This window comes from Chenopodium album, chromosome 12, assembly GCF_948465745.1.
Source record: "Chenopodium album chromosome 12, dcCheAlbu1.1, whole genome shotgun sequence".
Classification (NCBI taxonomy): Eukaryota; Viridiplantae; Streptophyta; class Magnoliopsida; order Caryophyllales; family Amaranthaceae; genus Chenopodium; species Chenopodium album.
Window position 1 is genome coordinate 27,191,523 of NC_137845.1, and position 26,641 is coordinate 27,218,163.

At 34.4% G+C, this 26,641-nt stretch overlaps 1 protein-coding gene across 3 annotated transcripts; it reads left to right on the forward strand.

The window, feature by feature from the left end:
* The first annotated feature begins 384 nt into the window (after nucleotides 1-384).
* LOC145572245 (ycf3-interacting protein 1, chloroplastic-like) lies at nucleotides 385-26,300 on the forward strand. 3 transcript variants are annotated; one of them, XR_014096746.1, is made up of 7 exons: nucleotides 385-761; nucleotides 851-895; nucleotides 22,421-22,534; nucleotides 23,557-23,637; nucleotides 25,451-25,618; nucleotides 25,717-25,784; nucleotides 26,050-26,300. XR_014096746.1 is itself a non-coding variant. In XM_081631242.1 (7 exons), the coding sequence occupies exons 1-6, from the start codon at nucleotides 438-440 to the stop codon at nucleotides 25,723-25,725; spliced, it is 741 nt and encodes a 246-aa protein (XP_081487368.1). In that variant the 5' UTR covers nucleotides 385-437; the 3' UTR covers nucleotides 25,726-25,766; nucleotides 26,050-26,300. The 3 variants fall into 3 exon arrangements, 2 of the variants coding, with proteins under 2 accessions (XP_081487368.1, XP_081487367.1); XM_081631242.1 differs by having other exon boundaries at nucleotides 25,717-25,766; XM_081631241.1 differs by lacking the exon at nucleotides 25,717-25,784.
* Nucleotides 26,301-26,641: the final 341 nt, after the last annotated feature.

Below are 26,641 nucleotides of genomic sequence, written 5' to 3' on the forward strand. Positions count from 1 at the left end.
CTATAATATATTTTTGATATAGAGCTTTATATTTGGGCTTAAATGATAGGTTTCGGTTTCGTAGAGATTTATTTTTGGGCTTAAATGATAGATTCCAATTTCGTGTACTTTACAGGAAACCTGTACTAATATGGTACCCTATAGATTTCGGGTCTAAAATTTTATTACCCAAAACTGAAACTTGATCTATAGGTTCCGACTTCGAAACCTATAATTTCAAACAAGTTCCGATTTCAGGTCAGAATACCCTGAATTTTTGCACACCCCCACTAATGACCGTATAATGAAATTTTAAAAATTCAGCCACAACAATCCACATGACCACATATGACATAATGCAATGTTCCAAGTTCACCTAGTAAAATAAAATAAAAAAAAAACATTAATCTGAACCTCCTTACCAAAAACAGACTTCACTAGATAAGCTTAGAGAGAGAATGGGAACCCAACAGTTACAACTGCTAATACCATCATCATCATCATCTTCAACTTGTTCAACTAGACTTTCTTCCATTTTATCTCACCACTACAATTGCCGTAGCACCACCACTTCACTCCTTTTCAACCGCAGCAGCACCACCAACACCATTCTCTCTCTTTCCCTCAACCATGTCAACCACCGTCGTTCAATTCAGCACGGCCGTGTTGGTATGGATGACGCGACTATTCCGGCTACCTCTACCGCTTTCGAGGATGACGAAGACGATGTAGAACCCGAACCTACTCCTGAGGATCTCGAATACATTAGCCAAATTAAAAGAGTAATTCTATCTTCTCTGTTTGTAGTATGTCTTATTGTTTGATTTTATTGGATTATGAATTTTGATTTTATTGGATCATTCTTGTTTAGGTTTTGGAGCTTCTCAGGAAAAACAGGGACATGCTATTTGGAGAGGTACCCAATTTTTAATTTTGCTTAATTTCTTACAATTGGTGATGCACCCACTCTTGGAATTTCTTACAATTCTTTGTAAAAAGAAGATTAACCCGCATTTTAAGTGCCTAAAATCCTGTATTTTTAGTGAAATTAAGTTGATTGATACCATAGGAACTAGGAAGTACATGGAATTTGGGGAAAAAAAAAAGTTAGTGTTCCATTAAGGCTTTATTTGATTTGGGGTGTTCCATTAAGGTTTATTTGATTTGGTGTAATCGTGTTTGTTGGATATGGTTTTACATGGATTTAAAACACGATAGTTTTTCTTTGTTTGATTCCTTACTAAAAAAGTTACTCTGTATATAGAAAGTAAAATTCAAAGTGGAAGGGAGAGGACGGATGGAAGGAGAGGAAAAAGTAAGGTTAAGAGTAGGGAGTTAAATGTGGCTTTATTGGGTTAGTGAGGCTTAAAATTTGTTAAACCCAATTTATTTGGTCTTTAGGCTGCTAGTTGATCTTGCATGTTGACTTATTGGATGCAAATTGTGGAAGCTATTAGAAAACGATAATTATGCACTAATTGTTCGTAAACAATTCCCCTGGTCTTCCACTTCTGTGTTATGGGGGTGTGTGTAACTTGTGCTGTTGTTGCAGCCTGGTGGATTTGTCAAGGAGAGAGAAATAAAATGGGGTTTTTAGTCTCAGATTTTATTTTCAATATGGCTAATTGGCTAAATAAGGCAGATGAAGGGGTGGTCATAGACTGAAATGCGGTGTTTGCCATTGTCTCCATGGAGTTTGTATAGGGAGATGAATTTGAAGTGACACACCTTAAACCTTTTGTTTTAGAAGCCAAATATCAGATCTTATACTTGGAAGATATATTTTTGAAGCAAATTAATTAAGTGTGATTAATAAGAATAATCAACAAGATTGAAGGAAAGAAAATTTGACAACGATATTGTGGGACTTCCTTTGCTTGACATGAAGAATAGGGGTAATGATTAATGCGCTGGCGATAAATTGATGTAACAAATTACAATACTAAAAACTTTCAGATTATATCACTAAAAAATACAGAACATTTCTCTTGACTTAAATGAATACAGTGGTCACAGGGAAGGTTAAGACTTCAAACAAAGTTGATCAATGCATATCTTTGGATATATATATTATTCATAAGATACTCATATCTGTTACTGAGTAACGTTGCACTACTTAAGACCAAATTTGTCTAAAAAATATAAAAATACAGTATAATATATGAATTTTTTTATTCATTCGAGATCAAGATATATATATTTCACCCACGTAGCATCATACTGTCTAATCCTCAATATGCTTGTATTGTTTATCAATCTAGTCCTATTGAAAAATAAAGCCCGTATATTAATTAGGGAATTATTATATTCAATTTAGATTTTGAGGAATGAGATTGCTTTAAAAATAAAGCCCGTATATTAATTATTCATAAGACTGCTGCTGTTTTGGTGAGGGAAGTCCATTTTAGAGTTGCTTGTCGTTGTAACGAGAGTCAAAGGAATTTTCTTATTGTAGGATGATGTATTTGGCTTGTTTGTTTGTTTGGTTGCTAGCAGTTGCTAGTTTTTGGTGTTTCAGTTTTGCTCTTGGTGATTAATAATTTTTTTTTTTTTAATTGCCAAAAAAAATTGGGGATTGAGGAGGGTGAATTTTGGAATAATAGGGTTAGGAAGGTAATAAATGGGTGAAAATGGTTATCTTGGAAATGGAGTTTGTTAGCTCACCCATCATATCAAACAATATGTAATGGAAACAACTGATTTCATTTTTGCTTTTGAAAGTACTATCGCATTCTAAATGTATTTGTTAGGCCTTACTAAAATTCATTATTTTTTCTCTCTATGCCGTGAATACTATAAGCAATCTTATTCACATTTTTTTTTTTTTTTTTTTTTTGGCAATTTAAGAAACTTTTATTAATTAGCAAAGGAAGGTACAAAGGACTAAACAAAACCAATCAACTGGCACAAATCGCCTCAGAAGAAAACTCACACACCAAAGGAGAAAGCAAACAAGCCTCTAGTTACAGCAAAGCTCTACCAAATAATCTCTCTGAACATCAGAGCACCTACTAGCTACCTTAAAGCTAATATCATGGAATAACTCAGAACAGTCCTGGATTTCTGGTTAAAAATGAGATCATTCCTTTGAAGCCAAATTGCATAAATGCACCTGCAAAGAACATTAGAAAAAGCTTATGCTTGATAGTACTTTTTTTGCCACATTTGATGGCCCAATCAAGCTCCCTGGTAAAAGAATCAAGTCTTTTATGAAAATTCAGAGTCTGCACTAGACTCCAAACCTGGAAGGAATAATTACACTGCAAAAATAAATGCTCAACTGATTCTTTTCCACTGTTATGCAACTTGCAAATTATAGAGGGGACCTTAAATTCAAGGAAAACAGTCTAATCTTCCCCATATAGTCAACCAGGTTATAAACAATCTCCTCGGAGTTGGCTTGATTATTACAAAGAACTTTTCTCCAAGACACCTTAGGATGAGTACCATTAAGATGTTGATACATTTTCTAAATAGAAAATGATCCATTTTTAAGATATCCATCCCAATCACCAGCATTAAGAATAAGATGTGCACATCAAAATGAGATCATTCCTTTGAAGCCAAATTGCATAAATGCACATCAAAATATTTCCCTCAAAGCCCATGACATATATTTATCGAACAGTTAAGAGCAAGACAATCCCTGCGTTTCATATAATATGCATCCACCGTGCACTAAAGCTTGTCTTTCTTACAATAAGTACCCCAAACTAACTTACTTACAACAACTTTAATCTACAATTCCATATATTTGATGTTCCACTTATTAAGATTAATTCATACTACACACTTAGTGGCCGTTTGGTTGGGGGTATTCATAAAAAAGAATGGGAATCAACTGCCCTCATTCCCTTTGTTGTTGTTTTTTAGGCCTTTTTCCCCATTCCCTTTACCCTCTTCATTCCCCTAAATCCTTCTAAGTTGATTCCCTACCCCCTAGGTATTTCCATTCCCATTCCTTAGCCACCACTACACCACCATACCACCAACTCGCACCACCACACCATGGCCAGCCACGTCATCACTTGCTGCCTCCCCCCCCTCCCCCACACCCTCGCCGGCCATTCACACTCCCGAAACCCTTTCTCCATCATCGTAAAAAGCTAAAAAAACCCTTCTCCCTCACTATAAAACGGTCGGAAGGCCCTCCCCCACCCTCTAACCCAAGGCGCTAGGGTTTCAAGGGTGGGGGAAGGTCGACCGACGGGTTTTATAGGGAGTAAGACTAGTTTGTAGGGTTTTTCGGGGGGCGGAGGGAGGTTTTTCGGGGGAGGGGAGAGCTGCGTAGGGCAGCTGGGGAGGCCGGCGAAGGACTACGAATGGTGGGGGAGGTGTGTCGAGTGGTTTGGTGGATGGGTGGTGGCCGGAAAAGGTGGAAAGTGAAGGAATTAGGTGGTTGTGTGGTGGTGGGACTGGTGGGATTTATTCCCTTTATTTTTAAAACAAAGAACACAGAAAAAGTAAGGTATTTTCATTTCATTCTTTTCCTTTCCCTTTGTTTATTCCATTTGTTTACCCCGTGCGAACAAACGACCCCTTAATATTCATATCAAATCAATCGGTAAATCACAATTGCAGAAGCGTAGCTGTTTTCATGATGATTTGATTCAACCCCCTTCTCAATTAAGTGCCTTCTAGCAGATCTACACCCTATGGTTTTCTCTCTATTGATGGGATATACTCCCTCCGTTTTTAAATACTAGCTCCATTTCTAATTTTCGCACTATTCATTTGTCCTACTTTGAATAATGTTTGTGATTTATACGTAAGAAAAGAATATAGTTTTATGGGTACTTGTTGGAATCGTTTAATGAATACATTATTAATTTTTAATTGTTAGATTTTATACTTATTGATAATTAAAGATATTATTGATCAAAAATTAACATCGGCATACGTGCTCAGAGAATTGAAGCAAGTATTTAAAAATGAAGGGAGTAATTGATAGTCTATTGTATGTTCTACTAAGGACCATAACCATAGATGTCTATTTATATGGACTCTCTTCCTAATCCCCCCATCATGTATTTGAAAGGGCCCAACACTCACATACAAGACTAAACCTATACCTTATAAAAGAAGATGTAAATAAGCTCACTAATTACTTATTAGATCACTTTTTGTGAGCAAACTATTTGACAACGAATAAGTATAATCATATCTGAATAGTTCACATATATAATTGTATTTTGGTCAATAATGTAACTAGACCCATCAATGGCCACAATATCAATAAAATCAACTACATGAATCAAGCATAAGTGTATAGCATGGAAATAACTTATGAATGTGATCCAAATGTCTATTTCCAATTAGACACTTTAGATTTTAGTAGGATCAACAATATGATTTTAATATATGAGTAAACCAAATTGAATACTTTATTAGAAAATACTTTAATAAAAACCACAATATCCATGATATGTTTATGTCATACGAGAAGTGTGCTCATGAAATACTTCACGTGGTAACACCCTTAGTAAGCAGATCCACAATCATGGGGTTTGTGCTAATATGCTCTAGGTACAATTGTTTACCTTCCCCTCCCTCTTTCACAATTCTAAACGTGACATCAATATGCTTTGATTTTGTCAAGCTATTATTGTTGTTGGCATACAATAATGTTGTCACATAGAAATTTGAATTATCTTCAATTCCATTCAAAGAAATCTTGTATTTCAAACATTTTCAAAGTTTTTTTGAGATACCCTTTTGTGACAACCTAAGAGTGATTGGATGGCGATCTTGATGAATTTGTATCCCTAACACAAAAGAGGCATTTCCAAGATCTTTCATCCCAAAATAATTTGATATAAATCTCTTGGTTTCGTTCATGAAGCATGTATCGTTGCCGACAAACAATATGTCACATATAAAACCAAGAAAATATGCTTACTTCCATTAAACTTATGGCACATACAATCATCTGTGTTGTCAAAGAGACATAACGACTTACTGAAACTTAAGATACCATTGACGAGAAACTTATTCGAGTCCGTAGGGATAAGACAAGCCTTACGCCTTATCACATTGCCATTTGAATTCCTTTTGTTCTTAAAAATCTATTTACAAACTAATGGGTTTCACACCTTTAAGCAATGAAACAAGGTCCTATATAATTGTTCATCATGGACTTAATCTCCTCATTTATGGCATCAATCCACTCTTGAGAAGTAGGGTTTTTAATATCTTAGCAAGCGGTGATTGGGTCATCATCTAACATTTTGTTATCTAGCTCTTGTTCTTAAAGCAGTGCAACAATTTCTTCATTAATTTCATTGTTATCCTCATACTTTTAGAGTAAAACAATAGTCATCTGAAATTGTACTTCTTTCTCTAGTGGATCTTTTAATGGCGCTTATTCTTAAATCCGTTGAGTTTACTCATCAGGAATTTCATGTTGAATCTGAAGAGGAATCATTATATTTTTTGGATTTGTTTATTCAACCGTGTTAGGAATGGAAGTCTGATCATGGTTGATAGCATCCAAAGGAAGAGAAATGTGTTCCACTTCAAAGATGAACTCCTTAACCTTATCTTCCTTTCAAACTTAATATATAAAAAACTCTAGCATTTCCCGTTTCAAAAGTTAATCTAGCTGTGGGATTATAAATTTATACCCCTTAGACTATTAGGGTACCCAATAAAGTAACAACTAATAGTTCTAGAGTCCAGTTTCTCTTCATCTTGCCTATAAGATTTATAAGATTTGAACACGTCTAATGCTTTGGATCTTTCATCGATTAGATGTAGGGAGCCATAACTAGAATAACCGTCTATGAACATTATAAAGTATTGTTGACCATCATAGAATGGACCACAAATGTCCGTTTGTATTAGTTTCAAGACATTTGAAGCTTGTCCGACTCCTAATTTCTTTTTATTTGTTTGTGTCCTTTTAATGTAATTAAAGCATACATCAAAATCTGAATAGCCAAGGGAATCAAGAATTCCGTTTGACACAAGTCTCTAAATTCATTGTTTAGAAATATGCCACAAACGTTTGTGCCAAAGTGATGGGGAATTTTCATTTGCTATTTTTTTCTTTGGTACCACAAATACTAGCATGCAAAGTTTAATTAGATGAAGCAATAGTATCTAATAAATATAACTTATCATATCCAAATAACCAATTTGAATATGAAATAAACTAACTTTATTGTTTTCAAAAGAACAAAGGTAACCATATTTGTCCAATGTAGAGAGAAAAATCAAATTATGCGTAAAAGACGGTACAATAAAAGTCTCTTTTAAATCCAAATAATATTCAATTGTTAATGATAACTAAAAGTGCCTATAGCTTCAACTTTAATTATCTTGCCATCACCAGCATAGATTTATCTTTCACCATCACTTGCTTTTCGAGGGAACCCTGCATGGTAACACTCATGTAAGTAGTTAGCTCTGGAATCTAGCCACAAAGTATGTTCAAGCACCAATATTGAATTAACCTTAAATTCGACTAAAAGAAAGAAACATACCCTTTTTCGCACGCTAAGCATGGTACTTGGTGGATTGTATCTTTTGTGAGTCATACCACCATTGAAGAAGTATCTAGATGCTTTAGTTGCAGCCTTATCTTTTCTGTGATTATGAAACCACATCCTTACCCTTATTTCTTCTCTTGTTATCCTTTAAGGAATATGTCCCGTGAACACATTTTGTTTCTTCTTACTTTAAATTGTCTTCCTCTTGAACAATATGAGAAATGACCTCATTTAGAGTCCACTACTCCTTTTGACAGTTATAACTGACCTTAATCTGTTTAAAGAGAGATCAAAACAAAATGCACGAGCAAGTCATCAGAGAACTCTAACTAAAGTGCCTTTAATAACTTAAGTGCCTTTAATTTTGAAGCAAATGAGACATTTCCATAATATACTCCCGTATGTTCCCCGTTCCTTTATACTTTTGGGAAACAAGACTATTCAAAAGAGAACTTCGCCTTTCATTTTTCGCAAAATGCTTTTCAAGTTCAATAACAAACAATTTGGCATCATCTTCTTCGGACATAGTGCCCCTTAATGATTCTAGAGTTGCACGTGTCATGGTCATAAGACTCATGCAATTTGAGTGTTCCTACTTCTCTACATTACTCTTTTCAATAAAGGAACTAGAATTTGTAAGAGTTGCAAACACCTAAGTGCCTAACCCGTTGAGCATGGGGTAGATCCATGCAACCAAGAATGATCATAACGTTTTCTTTCCAACTACTTCCTCCGTTACGTATTATGTGCAACAAAGTTGCTTGCACAAACTCCAAGAAGAAATTTGTTAAGTGGAGATTAGTTGATGACAGAGAAAAGAAGCCCATGTGATTAAGGAATTGAAATGCATGTGAGACCCTTTTTTCTGGAGCAAAAAACTGAACAGATTTTACAAAAAGGGAGGGAACTTTAAATTTTCAGAAGTTTTAAAATTTTCAGAAGTTTTAAAATTTTCACCCAAATTTGAAATTTTGGCTCGAACAGCCATATTAAGTTATAAAAGGCAGAGTATAAATAGAGCTCTACATTAAAGGAGATTCTTTCTCTCTCTCTCTCTTTATAAATTACAACCACCATAAATAGTCTACCAAATTAGCATTAAATACAATCAGTTTACAAAATACAAAATTAGCAAAATAATCATGATTTAGTGGGCGGTTAAAGCAGCATCATTTGAAGGGTCGAAGCTTCAGCACGTTCTCTCTATTTAGTTAGTTCATCAACTGTAAAAAAAAGTCTAAGAAAAATGGAAGATGAAGATTTTGATCAGTTTTTTGGTTAGGATCAATTATTGATGGAAGAAGAAGAATTACAGCATCATGATAACAACACAGATGCACAAAATGGGGCATAAATCAGTAGTAGAAAGCAGCTTACATTGAATGGAAAAGAAGGATTATTGATGACATTTGATCAACATTATAAGATGAAACTTTACCGAGAGGTGCACAAACCAAATTAGCAGTCAAGCATGGTGTTCACAGAAGCACAATTAATAGTATTTTTGCAGATGTAATGAAACAAAAACACAGAACCAAAAAATTGGGGAAAATTGGTCCTAAACTAAGAGAGTACTCTGATGAATGGCTGCAATCAGTTCCACTGAGGCTAAGAACAACCGAAAGAAAATATGCAGCAGCCTTAAAGGTATCCCATGTCACAATTCACAGATTGAAAAAGAGGGAAACTCACAGTGCACACTAGCACCAACTATCCAGGTCTTAGTGATAATTATAAGGTGGCAGGCTACAATGGGTATTAAGCCCTTGACCTTGCTACACCTACTGAAGATGCAACATTTGTGGACAAGCATCATGTCATCCACATTGATGAAAAGTGGTTCTATTTGAGCTAAGAAACAAGAAAGTTCTACTTGTTACCTAAAGAAGAAGATCCATACAGATTTCAACAATCCAAAAGGTTTAGGATTAAAGTCATGTTTATGGCACTGGAAGACCAATTCGTGACAGAAATGGTGTTGTCATTCATGATGAAAAGTATAGGATTTTCCCACTTGTGATCAAGGAACCAGTCAAGAAATCAAGCAAGAATAGGCAAGCAGGGACTCTTGTCACTAAAGCAATTCAAAATGTCAACAAGGATGCAATCAGAGAAATGCTCCTTAACAAAGTCATACCAGCCATCATTGCAAAGTGGCCCTCATGCATGGCAAAAAATATTTGCATACAATGGGATAATGCAAGGCCACACAAAATCCCCCGAGATGAGTTTCTGGCAGCAACAAGACTACAAGGGTTCAACATCACAATGGTATACCAACCCCTCAATCCCCTAATCTTAATGTTTTAGATTTGGGGTTTTTCAACTCAATTCAGTCCATTCAATATGAAGATTTTCCAAACAATGTGGATGAGCTAATTGAGAAAGTTGAAGAGGCATTTGATACATTTGATTCTACTGCAAAAAAATACATTTGGCTATCATTGTAAAGCTGTATGATTGAAATTTTGAAGAAAGATGGTGGGAATAATTACATATTGCAGCATATGAAGAAAAGAGTATTGGACAGACAAGGGATTTTTCCGGAGAGCTTGGAAGTGCCATATGAATTGGTTCAATCTGCTGTGAAGTACTTGAATGATAGGTTCAGGCCTTCACACCAACAACAACCGGTTAATGAATATGAAATGGAAGTTGATGCAGACAAGTGCAAGGTTGTGTATGTTTGGTGTAGAGGAAGTTTTTTGATTTAGGGCCTACAATCAGACTACCATACATAACCATATGTAAGGGACTCAAACACATTTGTTGTTATGTGTAACTCAATTAGAATAGGTCCCTTTTGTAAGGTAACTATGGTATATCACTTGAAAAGAATGAATCAATGAATGAAAAACTTTTGAGTTGCCAATGTTATTGCATTGTGTGTTTGAAATTGATGTTCAAAAAATACATTTGTGAACAATTCCATTAGAAGGATTATAGTTTAATCACCACATATAAACCAAATATTGTTACCTCAACACCAATGTCATACAACATTAATGGAGCAAATCCATAATGGTGTATGTTGATCATGTGAGTCCCTTCATCATATGGACCACACAATGCAAACCTACATGAAATGGGGGGGACTCTATACATAGGCTTAAAAAAGACTCAATTTCAGTGGAACATGATGCACACATAGTGATATCTCTTAACAATGATCATTGAGATCACAGCCCAAAAGACACATAAAGTCATTATTCACCTATCACCAAACCCTTTAAATGACTAGGGACTCAAAACACAACCAACAACAACAGGGTACCAACAACATCAACAACAGGAAACAATAAGCCAGAGGTTAGGGAACCAAAACAGGTTAGGCAATCAACAAGAAGAGGTAACCAACACAAGTAAGGTAACCAATAACAGCCAACCAACAACAACAAGGTGCCAACAACAACAGCAACAGTAAACCAACAAGCTAGAGGTTAGGCAACCAAAACAAGTTAGGCAATCAACAACAAAGGGCAACCAACAACAAGTAAGGCAAACAACAACAGGCAACCAACAACATCCGGCCACCAACATAAAACAAGCAACCAACCTAAACAATAGTAGCCAAGATCTATAATAGATATAAATAGAAGCAGTACTGAATATGTGATGCTTAGTCTTAATTAGAATAAACTTCAAACATAACCTCACAGACTAAATTATAATCAGTTACCAAATAACTCAGAGACATATCAAATTGGCCAAAAAAAATAGAACTTTTTAAAAATATGACTTCTATACTTTTTCATAATCGTTACATAATGTGATGCTTAGTGTTAATTAGAATGAAAATTAGACATAGTGATGAATACAATGCTATGACATGAACTTTTGACATGAACTCCAACTTATGACATAAACTTTTGAAAATTAGCCACATTAGTTTAGGGTCAATTCATAACAACTCCAACTTATGACATGAACTTTTGGATACAACTTAGGTTTGACTATTGCAAATATGCAATCAAATATGACATAAACTTTTGAAAACTAGCCACACTAGTTTAGGGTCGATTCATAACAACTCCAACTTATGACATGAACTTTTGGATACAATTTAGGTTTAGGTGATTGCAAATATGCAATCAAACAGAAAAGGGATATGCAATAAAATAGAAAAGGGATATGCAATCAAATAGAAAAGGGAAATGCAATCAAATATGCAATCAAAACAGAAACCAGATACATCGTACAATAACTTGACAAAAAGAGTGGGCAGATTATAAATTGAAAGCTAGATTATAGATTACAGTTACCAAATAACTCCAACAGAGACCAATTACACTAACCAAACACAGCACAATAAATTAAAAGAAAGATTAAGGTTTAGAAACCGTTACGCTGCACAATCAGTTGGAAGGATGAAATTTGCGGTCAAGATCCTTTAAAAATTAAAGGTAAGCAGGATTGAATTTGTCCTCAACGACTACCCTAGATTTGGCCCTCTTGGAACTGAGTTTGGCCTCTTCAGAAGGAGGGTTGGACATGGTGTAATCGTAGTACTCTTCTTCCTCTGTGTTTTGATTTGTTTTTTCACCCACCTCCACTGGATATTTTCGCCCCTTTTCCTTTTAATCTCCTTATTACCTCACAAGAAACCCTCTTCATTTTCTTAGCCTTAGGTTTTGGCTTAGGCAAAGTCTTCATCCAAGCATGGTATTCAGCATCAGTTATAAAATCGGCACCATTTTCTTCATCCTCAATTGATTTTAGGACCGTACCAAGAGCTAAGAAGGTGCACAATGATTAAGGTAATAAGTTGTGTTATAATTTAATTAAATCTAATTAAAAATTGTGATTGTATTTAGTGAGAGTAAAATGAGGGCAAAAATGTCATTTCACTTAAAAAAACTTACCACAAAAGGAAATTTTTACTTTGTTGCACATATTGTGTAACATCCGTTTTTGGTAATTGTTGCACATAATGCGTAACGGAGGAAGTATTAAAGTTTGTCAAAACATAAAGTTTAAAAAATTCCATACAAAAAAATTAATTTCCTAGATGTTGAAACAATAATATAATAACAACCAAAACATAAAGTTCAAAATTTCCAAAATCAAACTTTGAAAGTTTTAACCAAAGCTTTATCTGTTTATCTACTATAGATTTATTGTAACCAAGTAAGCCTGCTTTCATTAACTTCCAAATTACAGAAAACTTCTCTCTTATTTGCATCCTCGAACAAAGTATTAGCATAACACCAAAAATGACTATGCTTTGTTAAATAATGATTATCAGTCATACGTCTAACAATTTGTATAGCTTATGAGATGGTAGAAGAGATATTAGATATACTACTTTTACTCATGAGTTTGATGTGAGAATAATTTGCAATATAAGAGAGAGGATTAAAGGGAGAATCTTAAAATAAAATAGTAAAATGTTATTTCTTTTAAGGCGTACATTAATATTGATTTGTCACCTCGCTTTTTTTAGTTTGTACTACTCTATAAAAGTTGTTATAATTTTTCATTTAAAAACAGTAAGTATGAATAATAACAAAATATAATATCTTTAATTCTCTATATCAATCTCTATTATGTTATTAAATAAAGTAGGTACTGCAGCTCTGCTTATTTCATATATACATACATTTATATATCTCCTACATTTCCGATCCTTATACCCATTATACTTTCGCTATCTCCTACAAATTTGGTATCAGGAATAATTATATCATGGCTTCCACTACATCAACACCCTTTTTCTCTTATTCCCAGCGAACTCTTCCTATCTTTGATGGAGAACATTATGATTATTGGAATAGTCAAATGCAAACATTTTTTATATCCCAAGATTTATGGGAACTCGTGGAAGGAGGCTATGAAGACCTCCCATATAATTCTAATGAAGGACAACAAAAACTACACAAGGAAAACAAGAAAAAAGATGCACTTGCATTACGATATATTCATGCAGCCGTGAGTAAAACTATATTTCCCCGCTTATATGGATTGAAAAAATCCAAAGAAGCTTGGGATACATTAAAACAAGGATTTTTAGGAAATAAAAAAGTTGTTGCGGTCGGATTACAAAATCTATGGAGAGATTTTGATAACTTGGAAATGCAAAAGACAGAAAATATCCAAGTTTATTTTTCACGAGTCACAGAGATAGTTGACCAAATAAGAAGTCTCGGTGATACATTAGAAGAAAAAAGAGTTGTTCGAAAAGTATTTAGAAGTATGACTGAAAAATATAATTCTGCCACATTTATAATAGAAGAGTCTAAGGACTTTTCAACTCTCACAATGCATGAGTTAATGGGATCTTTAGAATCACATGAGCAAAAATTGAAAAGAAATGCAAATACCGATCAGCTTGTAGATCAAGCATTTCAATCCCAACTTAACATATCAAACAAACAATATCAAGGAGAGTCAGAAAAAAGTGGAGGAAATCAAAAAGGACACCAATATGGTAAAGGTCATGGTACCCAAAATTTTAGTCGTGGCCGAGGACAAAGTAAAGGAAGAGGTCGTGGACAATATCAAAATTATCAACAAAGGTCAAATAATTCTTATCGTATTTGTGGTAAGTCTAACCATCAATCATCTGAATGTTATTTTAGATGTAAGAGATGTCGTAATTCAAATCATTCTTAAAAGGATTGTTGGCATCAAAATGGAAACAATTCAAATGATGCAAATTTCACCGCAAATGCTGAAGGTGAACAATTATTCCTTATGTGCATGGATGCACAAAATTAGTATGACAATTTATGGTTTTTGAATAGTGGTTGTAGTAACCACCTCACAGGAAATAAGGACATGTTCATCAAGTTAGATATGGGTGTAGCAAACCAAGTCACCTTAGGTGATGGAAAAAAGGCAAACGTCGAAGGAAGAGGAGTCATTGCTGTTAATAGCAAATCAAATGACACAAAATACATACATGATGTTCTTTATGTGCCTAATTTGACACATAATCTCCTTAAGTGTTAGGCAACTTGTTCAACGAGGATATTCAGCAAATTTCGACAATGGGGAATGCATTATTACAGACAAAAAATATGGTACTATATTAGCAAAAGTACGAATGACTGATAATAAAGTTTTTCCACTTCATATGCCACAGAATAAGCTGGCATTAAAAGCAAATGTTATGGATGAATTTTATCTTTGGCACTTATGATATAGGCACTTGAACCAAAAAGGATTGCAACTATTGAAACAAAAAGACATGGTCGTGGGATTACCACACATTGATAGAAATATCCAAGTTTGTGAAGGATGTATATATGGAAAAATGCATCGTCTTCCATTCACAAAGAATTCATGGAGAGCTAAAGCTCCTCTTAAATTAGTTCATGCAGATATATTTGGCCCCACAAGAAATCCTTCTCTACAGAATATGAGGTATTTTCTATTATTTGTCGATGATTATACCCGTATGATGTGGATATGTTTTATCGATCAAAAGTCAAATGTTTTCGGTGTATTCCAATTTAAAGCCTTAGTTGAAAGACAAAGTGGATTTATGATAAAGACTTTGAGAACTGGTAGAGGGGGTGAATTTATATATAACCCTTTTATGGAGCATTGTAGAAATGATGGAATAGAAAGGCAATTGACGGTCTCAAGAACACCTCAGCGAAATGGTGTAGCAGAGAGAAAGAATCGCACAATTGTAGAAATGGCAAGAAGCATAATGGAAGTAAAGGCTCTTCCTAAAACATTATGGGCCGAAGCAGTAAATACAGCTATTTACATATTCAATTGTTCACCAACTTAAGCAGTTTGTAACAAGACTCCCTATGAAGCTTGGAATGGTAGAAAACCGGTTGCTAGTCGCTTAAAAGTTTTTGGATGTATTGCATATGCCTTGAATAAAGATCAAGGTAAAGATAAGTTCGATCCGAAAGGGATAAAGTATCTTTTTGTGGGATACAATGATGAATCAAAAGGCTATCGTCTCTTAGACCCACAAGCTAAGAAGCTAATAGTCTCAAGAGACGTTATATTTGAAGAATCAGCAAAATGGAGATGGGATGATGAAATAGTTCTGTTCATCATCCTGTGCAAGAAGCTATAACTTCTCGTAGCCCAGCTCCAACAATAATAAATGATGTAGCAAACAGTCCGTAGTGATCTCCTAATAATGTGTCAAATGCACAAGCATAGGAAACCTCATCTTCTCCGGTCTTAAATCAACCAGGAAGAATTAGAAAGAGGCCTTCTTATTTGGATGATTATGAGTGCTACTTATCTAAAGCAAATGACGTGGAAACATTCGCTTTATTTGCAAGTGAGCCTTCTAGCTACAAAGAAGCATCAACTAATGATGTTTGGATTAATGGATGAAGAAATTGCTATGATTGAGAAAAACAAGACATGGGAGTTTGTTGATTACCCTGAAGGTAAAGAAATTATTGGTCTAAAATGGGTTTATAAAATAAACCTAGACCAAGACGGAAATATTCAGAAACACAAAGCAGGGCTTGTTGTCAAAGGATTTGCTAAAAACCTAGAGTTGATTTCAATGAGACATTTGCTCCAATAGCTCGTATTGAAACCATTGTTAGCCATAGCTGCACAAAAAGAATTATTTGTGTATCAGCTTGATGTGACATCTGCATTTCTGAATGGTGTGTTAGAAGAAGTGTATGTGGAGCAACCACAAGGTTATGAAATTCAAGGGCAAGAAGATAATGTTTATCATTTGCATAAAGTGCTCTATGGGCTTAAGCAAGCGTCAAAAGCTTGGAATAACAGAATTGACAAATATTCTCTGAATAGCGGATTCAAAAAGAGTCCAAGTGAACCATCACTCTACATTAAAGAAAACAATGATGGGCATTTTCTCATTGTTTGTCTTTATGTTGATGATCTTATCTACATTGGAAATGATACGAAACTCATTAACGAGTTTAAAGAGTCTATGATGCAAGAATTTGAAATGACAGACTTAGGACTCATGAAATACTTTCTTGGAATTCAAGTAACACAAACCAAGGGAGAAATTTTCTTTAATCAAGAAAAATATACAGTGGATCTCCTAAAGAAATTTCATATGGAAAATTGCAAACATGTGAATACTCCTATGGCTTTGAATGAAAAATTAAGTTAAGATGATGGAGCAAGTAAGATCGATGCTAATGTATACAGAAGTTTGGTAGGTTCTTTACTATACTTAACTCATACAAGACCTAGCTCAGCGAATATGGTGTCAAGATTTATGAATAATCCTAGTAAACTACATTTTGCTGCCGCAAAAAGGATATTACGTTATCTTAAAGGCACTAAGAAAATAGGCTTTGATAATTTGATTGGATATACAGATAGTGATTGGGTTGGTTTTGTAGATGATCATAAGAGTACATCAGCTTACATATTCTATTTAGGTACTAAAATAATTTCATGGAATTCAAGGAAACAACAAATTGTAGCATTGTCTTCATATGTCAGCCACCAAGTAGCATGTGAAGCAATTTGGTTAAGAAGAATTTTAAGAGATTTGAATATTATACAAGAAAGTCCAACAACAATATTTTGCGATAATATGTCAGCAATAGCAATAGCAATAGCAATGACAAAGAATCCAGTGTTCCACGCTAGAAGCAAACACATTGAGATTCAACATCATTTTAAACGTATGTGACTTAGTCAGTGAAAGAGAAATAAAGCTTGAGTTTATCGACTGTTGATCAACCAGTACATATGCTTACTAAAGCAATAACTTCAGAAAAGTCTGAGAAGTTCAAGACGATATTAGACATTGCAAATTAAGAGGGGGAATTTGTGAGAATAATTTGCAATATAAGAGGGAGGATTAAAGGAACATCTAAAAATAAAATAGTAAAATTTTATTTCTTGTAAGGCGTACATTAATATTAATTTGTCACCTCTCTTCTTTTAGTTTGTAATACTCTGTAAAAGTTGTTATAATTTTTCATTTAAAAACAGTAAGAATGAATAATAACAAAATATAATATCTTTAGTTCTCTATATCAATCTCTATTATTTTATTAAATAAAGTAGGTGCTGTAGCTCTGGTTATTTCATATATACATATATTTATATATCTCCTACATTTCCGATCCTTATACCCATTATACTTCTGCTGTCTCCAACAATTGATACATTTTGATATTTTCCCAATTCCCATGGCCAACATTGCAGATCCACCTCATTGCCTCTATGTATGCTTGATTTGGACACTTTTATTCCTTATTATAGGTTGTTTTGAACTTTTTCAAAAGCAACTATGTGGCTAAATTGGTCACTTGTGAACTATTTTTTGCTTGTTCCACAAAATTTTCTACGAAATTATCTTTATCCCATAAAGCATCTGTAAATTGGTTACTTATAAGACTCTCATTAGCACCAATAATTTTTTCCTCACTGTTTTGATTTTCCACAGTAAGGTTTTCAATGGGATCTACTGTGAGAACGTGTACATTTTCTCTCTGAATAATTTTATTCAATGGTGTTCAAGAGCAAAGGTGTGTCCTTTTCGAAACTTTTTGAATTCAGGTTATTCCTACAAAATTTTGATATTTTTTATCCGTTTGGATAGTATTATCCCATCCTACTCATGTAGCAACTTTTTTTATGAAAAAAGAAATTATTTGGAAGTATAAAATACACACCTTGATTTTTAATTTGTCACCATTCATTCGATGCATCAATTTCCCCTCTTTTTGGATCCTACCCTAAACTAATTTCCGAATCTTTCAACTTTTTCCTTAACCAATATCTTTCCTCATTGTTTCATATATATGTGTTTGCAACTTTTTGGATTACTATATTTACGTCCAATTCTTTTCTATACTTCCATTTGAATGTCCTTCCATTTAAAAAATTTTGTCTTACCGTTGTCCTTAATGAATTCCAAACAAACTTCACATAAGATGCAACTATTCTCGACTCTCCACTTAAAAACCTCTTTATTTCCTTCTCTATTACTCGATGAAGCCATCTAACAATAAAACAAATTAAAAATCAAGTCTTGTCAAAAATAAAATAAAATAAAAGAATAAAAAAAAATAAAATTAAAAATCAAGTACTACATGAAAAATAACAATATAGTTTTTGAAAGAATGTGAATGGTTGCCTTTCTCATTATTAACATGAGATTATATACAAAGTATAGGAGCATAATTAGCCTAGAATTAATGAAACTAATTAGCTAAGAATATGGACAGAATATGCACAATATAAACTACTTAACAAACTAGGAGATATATACAAATATAGAATACATGTATCATATAGAATACATGTATCATATATTCTAACACACCCCCGCAATTGAAACGGGTGGTTTACGAATGCTGAGACTGTCTTGAAAATCTTCAAATAAAATACGAGATATGTCTTTCGTAAATATATTAACGGTCTAATAACGGGAAAGAAAATGTATCACTCATACTTCGTTTTTAGTGACTTTTTCCCTAACAAAGTGAATGTCCATCTCAATATGCTTGGTACGCTATACCGGATTCCCTAATGAATAAATGGCACTCGCATTGTCACAATAAACCAGAGTAGCTATATAAATATGACAATAAAGTTCAATCAATAAATTTTGGATCCAACAAGAATAAAAAACATTAGCTACTCCTCGGTATTGGACAAAGTTGGTTGTGTTTTGGACGACCAAGAGATCAATTTGTCACCTAGAAAAACACAGTAACCAGAAGTAGAATGTCAAGTACCCGGGAATCCTCCCTAATCAAGAGATAAGCGTGTTGAGAGAAGATTTATTCAAGTATAGACCATGAGACAATGTGTCCTGCAAATAGCGCAATATACGCTTTTAAGCACTTTTATGCTCGTCTTGGGATCATGCATGTGAAGCCAGACCCGTTGAACTGCATAAGAGATGCCAGGTCTAATAAAAGTAAGATATTGTTAAAGCACCAGCAAGACGGCTTCGAGGCACTAAGTTTTTGTTTGGAGTCAATAGGAGTAGGATAAGAACTGCAGTTAGCTTCGAGGCTCTCAATGATCTTTATGGCATACTGAACAGAGATAAGAATATACCATTAGCGTCGCGCGACATAACAATTCTAAAAGAAGCTTAGAGGACCGAGATCCTTCTTAGGGAACTCGACACCTAAAAGAGCCATATATGCTTTCTAATCGACCAGATGATGTTGTAAGAATAATATCATCAACATACGACAAAATATATACATATCCGAGCCCTGATTGTAAATGAATAGTGAGTTATCAGATAAACTGCGAGAAAAACCAATACTAGCTACTAAATCTGCAAAACGCTGATACCAGGAGCCTTTTTAAGGCCATAGAGAGATTTCTTCGGTAAATCCATGATCGGGGCGACTTTTGTCGCGGAAACCCCATGAGCTGATGCATATAAACAGTCTCGTTGAGATAACCATTACGAAAGCATTCTTGACATTGAACTGATGAATGGGCCTAAGACTTAGAGAGAGCAATGCTAAGAATAGTATGAATAGTGGTCGGTTTGACAACCAGACTAAAGGTCTCATCACAATCAACACCCTACTACTGTGTTTTTCCATCACCTATAAGACGGGCTTTATGCCTCTCAAAAGAACCATCAAATTTCTTTTTATGTTAAAAAATCCACATAGACTGGAATAGAGCAATCATGACTCGAAAAGTCTGAAGGATGGTTACCTGGCATTAACCACTCAATTCCTGCCTCATCTTCAAGTCCACACATGACCAGGAAAAGTTGTAGTAACATCCATTTCTAACTAAAACCCAAGCAAAAGAGATCCTGTATTTGCACTTTATGTAAAATAACCTTTAATGGTGTACTTGCTAGCTAAATTAATGCCTTAGTACACCTAATCAACTTAATACTAACTTGAATTTTAATCGACCACGTGACTGCTATCTAAATTATCCAAACTTGCTAAATAAATCTTATAAATTACTTGTAAAACCAAATAAAAGTTAATTACAGGAAAATAACAAAACAAAATCAATTCACAATTTGAAGCTTATGTTGTTTATCCACTTGTTACATTAATGATTTTTTTCTTTTTTTTTATTTATTTTTTTTTTAAAAAAAAAAAATACTGAAAAGATAAACAAATTTTACATGGTGAGCTCATGTTGTGAGAATCTCTACATTGTGGAAACCAAAAAGCTTTCCTTTCTAAATTGATCTTAAAGCAATTGTGCACCAGGTTGCTTATATGCTTAATTTGTGGCTAACTCATAATTTGTGGGTGATTATGTAAATCTAATTATTAACCAATCCATGAATATTGATGATGTGTATCACTGTATCCTAATTCCTTGTTCAGTCAAGTTTTTAGAAAACCCACAATCTTGAAATAAAGATCCAATTGTGAAGAGTTTCTTGAAGATTGAACACAAATGAACGGATATGACTTGAAATTTGACCAACTCCTGGAACGAATCTTAAAACAAACTCTATCTTCTTAACAACTTCCCTAACAACCTTAGGAAGTTTATCTACTTTAAATAAGAGAAATTATAGTCTATCCTAAGTGTTAAAAATAAGAAAAATCCTTTCTAGTGAAAGGTAACAACTTGTAAACAAAATTCTTGAAGAAACTAACATTAAAACATAAATGAGGGATTTTTACTTGGCGTTGCCGGCAATGACACACACCACTAGGAGTGACGCACGCCAGCCAAGATGTGGCTGGGTTCACGCGGTGGTAGGGAGTCGGCGGTGGAGTCTATCTTGGCGCTTGGTCGTCGATATCCTCGCCAGTAGTTAAGTGTGTAATTTTTGGTTCCTTTCTAGATTTCTTCTTTCTACGTTAAGCAAGCTAACCAATTATGGTCTTTCCCTCCAATATCAAACCCAATTGGACTTAAAATCAATGCATTTGGCTCTTCAAAAGAATTTCCCTCTTGATTCACATCAATTGATTTTCCCATCTATACCAATTTTTACCACTACCAACCCACCAATTAGAGCAACAACCACCACGCAGACTACCTAAAATCACTACATAAGCCTCGAAACCACCAAAAAAACTACTTTGAAACCAGTGAATCAAATGCCTAAGCTCCGAAATCCTAGCCTCACCACCAAAATGACAACCTAAGTTGCAAAACCACTAACCAAACCACCACTTATGCCATTAAAGCACCACCCAATCCCACAATTTTGCATTTCTTATCTATAACGATCTCCTGACAAGAAAGCTTTGGAGGTGATTGCATGGTGGTTTTGGGTGTCAAGTGGTAGTTGCCAATGGCTGGGTGCTTAAGGTAGGCCAGTGTCTTTAAAAAAAAAAGGTTTGGCCAGTTGAGCTAATGAAGGAGTGTGGCCTGTGGGTAGTTAGAGTGGTGGTAAAAATTGTTCAATATGGATTTTAACTAGGGGTATATTAGTGAATTTTATGATTAAGGTAAGGTTAAATGTAATGAGGGCACCAGATTTAATAAACAGTACTTACGGGTCACCTTAAAAAGTAAAACTTTTTGGCCTCCATCATGTATAATGTCCCAAACCCCCGAAGTTGATTACTATGTTAGTCCCTAAAATCTGTGAAATAAGTCGATAATCAGCAGCATGGTGATGTAATTGGAGGATGGTGATATGGTCATGTAAGTTTAAGCTTTTTATAGCATAGGAGGGAAGAATTTTGGAGATTATACCCCCAATTATTCACATTTCATTTTCTTGTTATCCTTTATGATTTGTACTACTTTTATCTTTAGCATATACATTATGAATTAAGCAAAGTAAGGATATTTATGTATGCCATGATAATGTGTACTTGCGTGGAACTTATTGCTGCTGAATTGCAGATGTATTTCTTTTTAATGCCAATTTGTTGAAGCTATGTTTAGGCTATCATTCTAAACTTCATGACATGAATGGCATGCCTTAATCAGAGTTTACTTTGTCTAATTTCTTTTTAATGCCAATTTGTTGAAGCTATGTTTAGGCTATCATTCTAAACTTCATGACATGAATGGCATGCCTTAATCAGAGTTTACTTTGTCTAATTTTGTAGGTCAAGCTGACTATTATGATTGAGGACCCTAGAGAAGTTGAGAGACGAAGGTTGATTGGAATTGATGATTCTGATGGACCAACAAGGGAGGATTTAGTTGCTGCTTTAGAAGAAGTGAGTGTATATCCTTCACCTATCTTGGTGTATTAGTGATTTCTCTGTTATCTAAGTGTTGCTACATGCCTATGTTGATTTATTCAAGAATTCTGAATTTGTTGTGTTTACTGATTGTGACATTCAGGATGCCCTTCGTTGTTCTGTGTTAGATTGTTCATCTCAAACTATTTTTAACTATTAAAGCTATATATCTTACCTTCTCATCTTCCTTATTTTTTTTACTTTGAAATTTATTTTCAAAATGCATGTACCATGAAGCCTTACTGATTTTTCTTGTGGGGCATGCAGATTTAATTTAATTATATTTTAGGGCAGGGGGGTGGGGGATGCATACACATAATTGGAATTATGAGTTATAGAGTTGGGGAGTCTTTGATGCTAGGGGTGGCCTGGTGAAGATGGTGGGTTGAAATGCATACACAACTGGGTTGATATAGATATGGATTAGGTAAGCCTTTGATGCATATGCATGTTAATCATATCAAACTTGGACACTATGTTCCATTTTTATTGATTGAGCCCTTGAGCAACTCTAAGTCTTATGTGAAGAATGTACTTTAAAATTACAAATTACAAATTTTCAATTTGTAAATTCATGCCTCTGTAGGTGCGAAATGCTATGTAACAGTAACACCTGTGATATGTCATTTCTGTGACCCAATTTTTTTGCGAGTTTAGGATCAAGATGTGGTACAAATTCATATTCAATGGGCTTGCTGTGATGTTTTTTAAGCATCCGATTGATCCAGCGAAAATTGACATGATAATATATGGCAGACTGAAATGAATAACAGGTGCCCAAATTCTTAGGAGAGATGAAAGTCTAGGAATGTTTGGAATAGAGCCATGTACCGTTGTTTTTTTTTTTTTTTTTTTTTTTTTTTTTGTTCATCAAGATCATTTATTTGCTCTATTTGTCAATAAAAGTTGAAATCAGATGTTTCCACACGTTTAAGTTCTGTGTAGCTGTTGTTTTTGGAACAAGAAGCAAAATTATTGTTTGTATCATATCTATTCAGGTAAATGATGGAAAAATTCCACGAGATCGTGTTGCCTTGCGTATGCTTGCAGAGGAGATGACTAGCTGGCCAAATTTGGAGGTATTGTCATATTTAACTCTAGACTTTATTTTTGTCCAACTATTTTCAATCTTCATTAGTTAAATTTAAAATTGTTGGTTTTAGATTAATGTTTTGCTCCATATGAGTTTGATATGTACTATTTATCTATAGTTGTATGCTTCTCACATACAGAACTATGCTGTTAGCTTTTTTATTATTTAGACAAGATTGGATGAGCTGCAATTTCATTTCTTCTCAAATCCGAATAATTAGTAGTCCCTCTGGAAGTGTTAATGTTGACATGTTACGTAAAACCCTACACAGTGAATTAGGAAGCTTAAATTGAGACATAGATGAAACGAAATAGTCCATGATAAAGGTCCATTATCATGTTCAATATACACTAACTCCGTTAAATATTAATTGCAACTTTGAAATATTTTATATCTCACAAATACCCCATGTTACAACTAATATTTAACGGAGGCAGTACTTATTTTGAAGATTAACAAGCTTACGGGCAAATGTTTTTTTTTTTTTTTTCCCATTAGCTGTACTTGAATATTAAGAAAGAAAATCCTTGAATATAATGGTGTTTCCATGGCTGAATTTTGACCCTGTAATATCAGAGAATTATCTTGCTTAACATTAGAGAAAGATGGTCAAGGTATTAATAACCTGAATATGGTAAGCTGGATACTTTATAGAATTTGCTTAACCCTAGAGAATGATGATGCTCAAGCTACTTAAGAGAGAAATAGTTACTTCAGTTGAATAAACCAAAGCAAATGAGGGATCGTCTCATTTGTTCTATTCTCTATTTTCCTTTCATGTCCTCTGTTTCAAGTTTGAGATCACAACAAATAACTTCGATTGGCCTTTTTGCTCGCCAACAAAAAAAAAAAAAAAAAAAAAAAACCCTTATCTCTTTAGATTGCTCTCTTTATTTCAGATTGAAAATTAGTGGGGTCCTGTGCACTGATCTGCTATATCGCTTTTCTTTCTTATTAGCAATAAATCAGATCAATACATAGGTGCAACCTATTCTGTGTCCTCAACAGTATCACATTCATCTTGCCTCCAGCTTAAGGCTGGCATGGCTTATTTCAGCTTAATGCTGTCTTTAGGTGACATCCACCATTTTGCTCACTTTCCTATGAAAAATTTATATCCTTGTGCAAGAACCAGATTTGATGAGCTGAGTTCTACATACTAACATTAGTAAAGTACATATTAGTCTAGCTTAAGTATGATATTGGGTCATTGACAATCTATTTCAGCTGAGGGAGATCACAAATACCTATGCAGTGGCTGAGTGACGTCAACTCTTGGAACTTCAAAGAATTGATAATCTCGTCTTTAATACTGCTTGGAACTCTACGTGAATTGATATTTAGTTTGAAAAGGTTTGATCCTTAACCTGATGCATCAAAGAACTTGCTGGAAAATTATTTATAATTAGGTTAACTGCACACCTACTTTAGAGACCTACCCAAATATTTGTAGCAAATATGATCAAGGGGGACCTATGATCAACTTGTCTGAAGTCCAAACCTTTTCTCTGCACGCAGCACTTGGACGGGGTCTGTAGGTCATTAGAGATTGGAGCAAGAGGACTTCGTTAGATATTGGAGTACTTTGGTTCTGTATCTATCAATCTAGATCATAATGAGTCATTGACAGCTATGGCTTCTTGTTTTGTTTTTGGGTTTAACCAAACATGTTTAAGGAATTTAGAAAGGACCCCACTCACTCTTCTAAATCACGGTTTACATTTGTTTTCTTGAATTAATTGGTCTTTTAATGGCATCAGCTTCTCATCAAGGTTCCTTATCGCTTTTTTTTATTATAGGCTGAACCTTCTAAGAAAATGACAAAGAACAAATCCCTCTACGCAAAAGCAACTGATACAGGTATTGATCCTGTAGTCGCTGCAAAGAGGCTGAACATGGACTGGGATTCAGCAGCTGAGATTGAGACAGCCGAAAATTCTGATGATACTGATGTACCTCCAGTTGTAGTAAGTTTATGTTCTATCTTCATTGAGAACGCTTTAACCATTTTTTCATCTTTTGTCATTATTTGATGCCTGTATTTTTGAAATGGTTGGTTTTCTAGGGTAGCTGAGCTCCATGCAATGATATAGCTCTAGACCAAGAAAAAAAGCGGTGAGAATGTTGATCTGGGTAAAATATAAAATGAAAGATTTTTTACTGCTGATAGACTACTAGGACACTCATTTCACAGTTGTGAACGAGACGCCCAAAATTTGGTATAGAATAGGAAATATGTTGTTGAGCTATAATTCTCATCATCCACAAATCCCAGCTAATCAAGAATGCTTAAATCATCAAACAAATGCATTAATAGGTTTCTTCAGCATACTCTGATAGATGATATGCCATTTCAGCAGCTAACTGTGTCCTAACAAAATGGTTTATTTAATTTCAGGGATATGGAGCATTATACCTCGTCTCAGCCTTTCCGGTCATAATCGGAATTTCAGTTGTTTTGATATTATTTTACAACTCCCTTCAGTAGATATCTTCATGGCTTTCTCCATAGAGAAAAAGTATTGTGATCCGTGTAACCTATGGTATATATTGGAAAAGCTTTCAACTCTTCTGCTTACTCCCTCCCTTTTCTAAAGTTCTTATTATATTCATCTGTTGAAATTAATATCCTCTCTTTCGTTCATTCTACCACTTGCTTTTGATTGCTAAGAGCCTAAGATCATCCTCATTGAGTTATTGGTACTGGAGCTCCCCTAAATAGATGCCAACAATGTTTAAATATGTTTTATGCTGTGATTCTTGAGTCATGCTTAGATAATTAATACTCCCTCCGTGTTTTAATAAGTGTTACACTTTGACCAAACACGCATACCGAGACACGACTTTGACCATTAATTTATCTAATCATATGTTAATAAAATTATAGGAAAATTGATATCATGAAACTATACGTTATAACGCATCCAACAATGTATTATACAATAACATTTATTTTTTTATATATTAGTAAATTAATTAAGTCAAATCAT

Coding starts and splice junctions, on each gene's coding strand:
- LOC145572245 (XM_081631241.1), top strand. CDS start 438: ATGGGAACCCAACAGTTACAACTGCTAATACCATCATCATCATCATCT. Junction 23,638..25,450: donor CTAGCTGGCCAAATTTGGAG/GTATTGTCATAT, acceptor TTTTTATTATAG/GCTGAACCTTCTAAGAAAAT. Junction 25,619..26,049: donor CTGATGTACCTCCAGTTGTA/GTAAGTTTATGT, acceptor ATTTAATTTCAG/GGATATGGAGCATTATACCT.